At 39.2% G+C, this 10263-nt stretch overlaps 1 protein-coding gene across 1 annotated transcript in view; it reads right to left on the bottom strand.

The window, feature by feature from the left end:
• LOC102671395 (myocardin-related transcription factor B-like) overlaps positions 1–10263 on the bottom strand; it is a 134923-nt gene that overhangs the window by 11338 nt on the left and 113322 nt on the right. Inside the window, exon 5 of the mRNA XM_031513904.1 lies at positions 3310–3375. Coding sequence (XP_031369764.1) covers positions 3310–3375 — 66 coding nt within the window. The remainder of the gene's footprint in view (positions 1–3309; positions 3376–10263) is intronic.

The raw sequence follows: 10263 nt of genomic DNA on the forward strand, positions 1-10263 counted from the left end.
GAAGCCTATACCCACGGCAAAGTAAATGAAAAATTTGAAGAATAAACTCCAGATCAGCGAAGAGATTTTTTTGAAGGCATCGTTCCCTCACAAAATTTTCACGCACGGCGTAATTCGATATCGATATGAGTATTGATATTAATGCTACAAAATTGATATATAAAAAAACATTCGTTGTTTATTTTTTAATTTCGTTTTTAATAATTAAAAACGATGAATTTTTAAATTATCTTGTTTGATGGTGGCATGTAATTAAAATGTTATCGTAATTTCGGAATTAAAAAAAAAATTTATTTCTCGTTCCAACTCTTTCCTCCTTTTTTTCGATTAGATTAAAAAAAAGGCAAAGGAAATAAATTTAAAAACATCAAGCGTTCGAATTTTTCGTTCGACAAATTTAATATCGTCGCGCAATTTTACTATTATGTTTATATACACGGAGACGACACTCGAGTCTCTCGTGTAAATAATATTTACAACGAAGGTAATTACGTCTTCGAACGGGCTCGTATTTTCAATACAAATAGAATCGTTCCATTTACGTGAAAGCGTTCGTACTGCGTAGATCGTTTTCGAGCGTTCCTCTTCCATTTCTTTTATATTAATTTAATAATTAATTTAATAATTAATTTTAATCGTTATAACGTTGTAAAAAATCGTTATAACGAAACGATTTCTTTGCAAAACTTCGGTTTCGATAATTCATCGAGTTACGTAATAAATATTTATCAACGACGCTCGAAACAAGATTCTTTTCTTTCGTTAGAGAAAGTTAATTTTTTAACAAATTAAAATCTACCGATATAGTGTATATATAATATATATAAATTTTATATAAATTTTCTTTTTCAGAGTTTAGTTTCAGTTTGAGAAATCACGAGTTATTTGATCGATGGAGCATAAAAATAAATAAGGATCGTATCTCATGGCAATCGTCTCGTTCCAACTGTCCGCATCCATCAAGTAGGATCTCATCGAGTAATCGTTCAAACAAAGAGCGAAGATAACCGGCACCCCTAAATCATCCGCGATCGGAATGGACGGACGGCAGTCGTAACAGGCCAATCGAGATTCCGGATTTACGATCCGCGATCGAACACTCCTAATCGCGATCGTCCTTGCACAACGTTTCTTATTACTGCGCCGTTGATTAGCGTTGAATTATTGTGTTAGTGGTGCAGAGAAGAATTTTCGTTGCGTGCTTTCTTTGCATAAAAATCGACAATTGGTTGGTTAATAGTTAGTTATTTTGAACACTCTTTGTGCGCGTGTGATTTGTGAAAAATGGTTGACGTTTATAAAAATACGGAATATTCAATGGTGTTTTACAAGTGTTATCTACTCGTGAAAGATAACTCGCGAAATAAAAAGTTTTATTCGTTCGTGAATGTAAATTCTTGTTCGAATCCTGATCGATTGTCAAACGTGAAAAAAAATTCTCTCTGCACGAATCGCGTGAAACGCTCGATTTAGATTTCACGATTCTCGTTTCTTGTTGTTTCTCAGCGGTTGGTTCATTGGCGAGGATCGCGCGTGGGTGTATTGTATAATATAATAAGGAAAATTTCGACGGTTATGCAACCGTTTCCATAGTGAATCGGACAGCTTCATTGTTCGAATTTCCATTCTGTTCGCGAAAACGGATATATATTTCGAAATATATATACATGAATGGTTAAATACTTTCGTAAAAATTTTATTATTTCAAGAAAAAAACGAATCCAATTAGGTAATTCTCGATAGATCGTGAAACATCGATTCATCTTAATTTTTTTCAAGGATGCTTTTTATTTGATTCTTAGTGATCGCAAATATTTGTAATGACACAATTCAAAATTTGCAGTTTTTGAATTACAATGTATTTTTTCGTGCTATTTCCAATTTAATTCTCGAGATTAATTCTTTACAAAACGTTTAAAGTAATTTTTGAATTATTGTTGTTACAAATGAATCTTAGAAGGGAATTATTTTATTTTCATTCTGTATCTCTTTTCACTCTTTCGATAAATAATTTTTATACTTTCGTAAATGTCTTATATGTGTAATATTACGAATATCGTACATCAATTCTTAATCTTCCCATAAATATTTAACCGCGATATTGTTTAAAAAAATCACAAAAGAGAGAGAGAGAGAGAGAGACTGTCATTAGTTTGAAGCGTTAAAATTAGGGTTCTTTATTCCGGTAAAATTAGCAGAAGAAATTAATCGCGGCACGTAAACAGATTTACAACAGTCATTGCGAGCCGTTTCCCCGAAAAAACCATTACCCGTTACCACGCGCGATATCTTCGACTCCTGGAAGCTGTAAATGAGTAAATCCCGCGGAACGAAATTGCACATGAAGGCTCGCATGAACGCCACTCGAAACGGAGGGTATCGGCCGTCGTATTTCTACCCACCTCGCGATAAACATGGTGACGCGTATTTCGTGATGCGTGGAATCTCGCGATTACCCCGCCAATTAGGTTTGTCCCGAGCGTGGTTACACCAATGAATCCCGACGATACTCGATGCAATTCGTATCATTCATTGCCTCAAATATTTAAGAAATCGATAAAGTCGCGTTCGAATAAAATCGATAGAATTTTCCGCCGAATTTTAAGCCTTCCTCCGTTATTATAAAGTTTACGTTCGAGATGCGTTTTGAAACGAACAAATTCTTCGTTTAGATCGTTCTAACATCGGGGACCGACCAGTTTCTTACGAGTTGAAGCTGGTGTCGACAATTTCTTGGGAAGGAATCGTCAGAAAAGATCGGACGAGGCATTAGCTGGCAATTGATCACCGTACGTCAATTTAAGGTACTTTAGGAAGTCGCTCGTGTCCCAGTTACTTCCTTTTACGAGGTTGGCCGAGCCATCACGGGCAATCGCGTGGTAATTAAGTTGTAAGTGGATTAATCGGCCGTTACCAAGGGGAGGAAAAACGCGACACGTTGACGAACTTGTTAAATCTAACTCGAATTCCCCTCCCTCCCCCTCCCTCCCTCTCTCTCTCGTTTGACGGCCAAATAAATTTGTTCGATCGTATAGAGAGAGAGAGATCGTTTCCCCTTTGCCTCTCACGCTAAATACCCGTTAAACACCATATACCATCGGTATACCACGAACGATACGAACTCTCCTCTGGACTTTTTTGTCCACAGTTTTATTGCGGCTGCTACCATCTAAACCTAATTGAATTTACTCTCCGAAATACTCGCTCGAAACCGCGTTATGCTCCTTATACCCGTTTTATTCATTCGAAAAGAACCGGCGAATAAAAAAGTAATCGAAAATTTTCATTTACAGGCCGGTATCTACTTACATGGCATGATCCCTTGCGCAACCAGCTGATTGATGGGTCGCCTCAGCGTAAGCTTCACCTTCAGCGCTGCAACAGAGAGAACAACATTGTCTTTTATTAATCCTCCCTCTTTTTCTCGCCGGTAGATCTGCTCCACGATCTTGTATATTCGCTCGATCCCACTCGACTCGATGCTTATCTCGTGCAATCGATTCCTTAACCCGTTCGATTAACCCGTTCGTTCCGTCTCTTTCGAGCAAACGAAACCATTCGTGTATATACGCAGGCGCAAATATTTAAGCAAATATCAGGTTTCGAATAAAAATGTTAAAAAAAAAAGAAAAGAAAATTCTCGCTCAGGATAAAATTTGAACACTTTATATCATTAACAATTCGATACAATAAGTAGCATTTTTATTGTGCAAAACATTTCTTTGTTTCTTTCTTACGAGTCTGGAGAAGAAACCTGGTTATTTATATCAGAGATTACACCGCATCTCGTATGGAACAGCCGCGTAATTTCACCGGCGACCATTCCTCATAAAAAAATCGGATGATCAAAGTCGATCGGTGATGGCCATTTCTCGGTAGCCAATATTTTCTTTCTCGTCTAAGCTGTTCCATATGGCGTGGGGTCGGGAACGGAAGGGAGAAAAAGCACCGATTCCCTTCCCGACCGCCAGTCGGTTAATTGGACCACCAGTACGCGTTTTCCGCTCTTGGTTTCTTCAATTCGGCCGCGATAATTTTAACCCCCACCCCCTCCATCTCGGGTATTAATTAAAGAGGGCCGCTTAGGCGCCGATAAATTCGTTTTTTTCGCGAATTTTCTTCCATTTTATCCATTCCATTCGACGCGAGGTCGAGGAATATCTCCTCCGCGACGATATTACGGGACGATGCGCGCCTACTACTGGTCTGACCACGCCAACCGGATGCCACCACGTGTAACGGGATTTGCGTACCGTATTGTCGGTGTAACGTTGTTTTTCATGCGGAGACAGCTACCTGTATTTCACGAACGGCTACCTGAAAAGCCGATCCTCGTGTCGAGCGGGTAGGGTAAGGTAGGGTAGGGTTTAAGGGTCAAATGTCAGATTCGAGCTTCTCTCGTTTGCAATGGGGTGTTGAGGTAAAGGTAAAAAGTAAAAGTCGTAATGGCGGTCGTAAACTCGAGGAATTTTCGGCTCAACCTTTTGTATAGTTTACTTTACTTCATGTATGAATGTATATATGATTCGGTTGGTATTATAATATAAATGTATCGCGTAGTTACTTTGTATCATTCTTTTTTCCTCCAGTCAAGTGCGAATATATTTACATAATAACACCAATCGATCTCGTAAAGCTGAAGTCTTTCTCAACTCTTTTACCATCGCTTTAAGTATTTCAGGCTTATAACAGAATCCTTTACCCTTCTTTTTTCACGTAGGCAAGAAACTTTTAATGCTCGTAACTTCCCAAACAAAATCCATCGAAAGAAATCTATTCACGAGTGGTCGAAAGAAATAGGCGTCGAAATCTTTAATTCGATATTATAAAAATATATCATATCTCCTATATCGAAACAGGATACTTTGATATCCTGTGTTCATTTCAATATCAATTCGATCATATCTTCTCTTTCTTACACGTACATCATCCGCGAGATTTTCAAAAAAGAGTGACTTTCGGCTAATTAAGGGACGGTGGGTCGTGATTTGGCGGGTTCGAGGGGGGATCCCTCGATTTTTCGCGGATCAAAGGTCGACGAGGGGGCACGAAGAGGGCGGGCGAGCGTGGATCGCGGGCCTGGCTGCAACAAATTAACACACAAAGGGCCCCCGGTTATAAATACGCGGAGGACGCGCGGGTCGGATTGCATAAATTGGCGGCGTAAGAGGAAGAAAACAGCGGCCCGCATGGGGCCCGCGCGCGATCTGAATTCAAAGCAGGGCCCGTGTGTGTGCGTTTCCTATAGAAAAATGTCTCTCCCCTCTCGGTTTATTAGCCTGCCCGCCCCAAAAGGATCAGCGTTGATCCTCCTCCCTTGGTCAGGTCAGATTTTTTCCCCCCTCCTCTCTCCTTCCTTTGAATACGTTTGAACAATCGATTCATCCGCGAATAATCGATCGTTTTCCTAATCGTTCTTATTCCCCTTTCTCGTGCTAAGTTTTGAAATAAAGTTTTGTCAACCGTCTTTGAGAAGCTACGAGGCTACTTTCATCTTATTATTTATAGGTTTTAAAAGATATTCATATTATTGGAATATTTTGTTTATGTCGAAACACGGGATTTTGTTTCAATTATACAAGTGCATTTTTCAAAGAAACTTCTTCGATTTTGATAAGGATGCAATAAGGAAGGTGAATGTATTTTAAATAGATTTGATTTCGTTTCATTAAAATCGGGAACATTTTGTGCCAATGTCTAAAGAATTATCGAGAGGATTTGGCAAAAAAGTAGGAATTTTTTCTTTAGAAAATGTTAATCAAAATTGCAATTATATATAAAGAAATAATTAAATGACGGATGAAACTTTAAGGAGGAAACATTATCCGCTTTTGGTATTTCCATTTATCTCCCGAGAATCTTTTAACCATATGCTCTCGCTTATTAATCGATCAACAGCGAATCCACATAGGCGCGTGGAAATTTATGGTGTTGAAAGGCAATTAAGGGGTGAGAACGGTGGTCGAGGGGAAAAAAATTCGATAATCCTGTCACCTAATGAGCATTACTCGCCGTATCCTCCGCTATCGATCCTGACAATCACGCGTGGAACGCGCGTAACTATGCGCGAGATTGCATATTTCTCCCCCGGTGGCGGACAAATTCGCGAATCCATTCCTCGAAATCCCCTATCCCCGTAGGAAACTCGGTCGAAAAATTGTCTGTCTTTATCGAAATATTTTTCCTCGATTAAATTATCTCTCTCTAAAATTGGAAAACTCTTATATACAAAATTTAATTATAAAAATTTATAGAAACAATTTTTTAATTTCTCTATCCCTTTACGCTTTAAAATAGCAGAGGATAGATGGAATACGTTTCGAATCGTTAACATCATTATTTCAATTGCCCAATCCGAATAAAATTGTTTATTTTAGAAATCAAATCCCAAGTGTAGTTACTGTCTCTAGCTGTACGAAACACTCGAGATATCGCTATAAATAATCGTATCGGCGAATGAAAAAAGATATACGGAGGAATAACGAGGAACTGGGACGGGCCTGAAGGTATCATGGTCCACAGAAGACAAATGGTAACGACCAAAACGGCTACTAGACGCAAGTGCCAAAATACACAGCGCCAAATACTGAGCCAACGTTTCTTGTATCGTTATACGGACACAGTTGTTTCTAATTCGGTATCGCGTTTCATCTTCCTCGCCCCGTGGACCCTCGATGAGAAAACCCGAAGAATTATTAACCCGTTATCGCCGAAAATCGTTTACCACTCGTCCATCCTATACATCCGTATCTTCACAATCATTCTTATCTTCTACAATTGCATAAGAAGATTATCCTATCCCAAATATAAAAATTACCCTTCTTTCGTAAAATTTTGATAAAGAAGAATATTAATATTAAACAAATACCACATCTTCGTAAATATCTCATCGATAACAAATACATATATCAATTGCATAAGAAGATTATCCTATCCCAAATATAAAAATTACCCTTTCCTTCGTAAAATTTTGATAAAGAAGAATATTAATATTAAACAGATACCACATCTTCGTAAATATCTCCTCGATAACAAATACATACATCAATTGCATAAGAAGATTATCCTATCCCAAATATAAAAATTACCTTTCTTTCGTAAAATTTTGATAAAGACGCATATTAATATTAAACAGATACCACATCTTCGTAAATATCTCCTCGATAACAAATACATACATCAATTGCATAAGAAGATTATCCTATCCCAAATATAAAAATTACCTTTCTTTCGTAAAATTTTGATAAAGACGCATATTAATATTAAACAGATACCACATCTTCGTAAATATCTCCTCGATAACAAATACATACATCAATTGCATAAGAAGATTATCCTATCCCAAATATAAAAATTACCTTTCTTTCGTAAAATTTTGATAAAGAAGAATATTAATATTAAACAGATACCACATCTTCGTAAATATCTCATCGATAACAAATACATAAAGTTTGCAAAAAAAGAAAGAAAGAGAGAGAGAGAGAATATTTATAAAACGGAGAAGAGTGGATTTCCAAGAGAGAGACCACACCCTCGAGGGACACGCACGGGCGGATGATGGAGGTGATCGAAAGTCAGAGATCGCGATTCCGTGCGCGGAGATGGACGTTAACGAGCGGAGGATGGACGAGGCGGAGGTGGACAAGGCTCGCGGACGATATTCCGAACGGAGCGAAGGACGGTGCACGTGCATAGTTGTCCCATGTACCCGGTGGGCCGACAGCTCGCGACTCGCCGGCTCGTGGCACCGGCTGTCAGGGTGGCACGCGGATTCCAGCGATGTTTCGCATTTCTCGGAGATTTCGCCGTTGTTCCCCTCCCCCCTCGTTGCGACGAGGAACGGGCGCTAGGCGTTAATCGAGGCCCATCGCGCCACTTTCCGGAACGAAAGATTCCTGACAAAGTGACCGGTCGATTGTTTTGGCCGGATGCCAGTATAATTTCAGTTGCGCTTCTGTCTCCGTTAATTATCGTTACATCGCTCGACATTTTTATTTTCGGTTATCGTTGCGGAGTTATTTTCCCAAAATCGATAAAAATATTGTTTATAAACGTCGAAGGATACGTCGAGCAGTTATTTGAAATATGTACGAATAGTTAATGATTAATTTCACTTTAAGAAAGGTTTTTTAAAAATGTTTGTTGAAGATATGAAGACGCGATATATGGGGTATTTACAATTTAAATTTCAAGATCATAGATTATATTTGTGGAAATACGAAAGCGAGAAAGCGGAGGGGTCGTTCGTTTTTCCAGAATTTCACACCGAGGATGCCAGAGATACCAGAGAGGATTCAGGCCCGCGGTGTTAATTGCGCGGTTCACGGGGTTCGAGCTTCAACTTACGGGAGCTACACTCCATAAGTATTTACGCAATGCATAGAATGCAAATTCGCTCGATGCATTCCTGCCAAATGAATCCGAATTGTTCACCGCCGTCTCTTCGAAGGTGATTGTTCCGGTCACTGTATGCCGCTTTATTGTTCGTGAACATAACGACGATACTTTCTAGTTCAATTACACTCTAATTTTAAAATATTACACGAAAAGCTTTCTTTGAAGAGATCTTTGTAAATTCCAAATGATCATAAGATACAAACAGTCGATCAAAACTTGAGATAACGAATAATTTCAATGGTCAAAGAAAGATCATGGTTCGAGTGTTCATTCAACGAAGAAACAACTCTTTGAACTCGTTTAACTATTCGTCTCAATTTGTTACAAACAAATTATCAAAAAAAAAAAAAAAAAGAAAAATCAAGAAACGCATCGAAACTTCCAAAGCTTGTTTTTTAAAACTACTTGCAACATTTCACTTCCAAATATAAAATTGATTTCCCGGTTTACTTCGACCACGTCGATCATCGAACAATCACTGGATGACTGGGGGCCGATCGCGAGCCCCAATTTTTTGAAATTGAAAACCCTCGACGACGTTCCACGAAAGTTGGCGAGGCCTGGAGCGGCGCCGCCAAATACGTCGCCACGAACGAGGGAGAAAGATTATGATCATTAAGCGCGTCATTACCGGACGTAAATTAGAGTGGTTAAGAGTAATTACGCGGGAACCGGCCAGAGCACACGCTTGCTGACACAGCTGTCGATCGAAGTTAAACCTTCTGCCGGGGGAATTAATTCGTGCTGTCGCATAAACTGTTGCACCCGTTGAAATTCAATGCCCACGGGGCTCGTACGTTCTTGCGTGAAAGGGGGCGCCTTGCGATCGCCCTCGGGGTTTGCACGAATCGAATACCCGTTTCAAAGATCGCTGGCAAACGAGCTTTATTATATATTTATACGCTTAACTCGATTCCTCGTCACTTCTCGTTCATTAATCGTCCGTTTGTAATCGTCCTCTCGTTTCTCTCTGCCACGAATGTCGGTTTTTTCCTCTTTTTTTTTTTCTTTTCGATTCTTTTCGATCAGATAGACGGTGTTAAGTGGGCCGTATATCTCTGTTTATGATAAATTCATTTCACGAAGGCGGCAATTTTATGACGAGATATTCCACTTTAGCTTGAATTTAGGTTGAGCAGATGGGGTGTGTAAGATATTTCAAGTTTTAATCGCTTATAAGTTGGTCTCAGTTAGTATTTATATTCAGTTTCTTTGCTGGTATATATATTTAAAAGTTCTTGGTGTATTTCATAATATAGACTATAGATAATTCCAAACTACAAATAAACAAATCTCACGGGCTTAAACATTAAAATTTTACGACATTTGCGCGAAATAATATCATACAATGGATTTTCCCGATATATATTACAAAATTTAAAAAAATAATCACAAGATTTGATACGTCAGATTATCCAGATTTCGTTGTTGCACCGGAAGTGCAAGTCACGTTTCAAAATCCATTATGAAAGAGAGAGAAAGAAAGAGAGAGAGAGAGAGAGTTTTCGAGCACCGCGAGTTGTCGCCGAGTTTTACGACCTTCCCCTCGCGTGCCTGTTTTACGACGAGACCCATCACGCGATAAATCAAACCGGCAAGAATCCTAAGCACGGCGTCAGAGCGTTAAGGAGTTCCAGAAGAGGTCGAGGTTTCTTCCCGCGATCTCATAAATATCGGGCTTTTGCTACTTTGACCCCGATCTTCGACGTTTGTCCCCCTGCGATTAATCGTCTTACAAATCGTCGCCGAGATTCCCGTGGCCGAAAACGATGGAAAAGGAATTGGAGTCGTGGGACAAGCTCGTCGGAGTAGCTCGAGGAAGAAAAGAAATCGGGGAGGGGGAAAAAAAAAAAAAAAAAAAAAAAA

The sequence above is a fragment of the Apis dorsata genome, unplaced genomic scaffold, assembly GCF_000469605.1.
Source record: "Apis dorsata unplaced genomic scaffold, Apis dorsata 1.3 scaffold_42, whole genome shotgun sequence".
In the NCBI taxonomy this organism is placed as follows: Eukaryota; Metazoa; Arthropoda; class Insecta; order Hymenoptera; family Apidae; genus Apis; species Apis dorsata.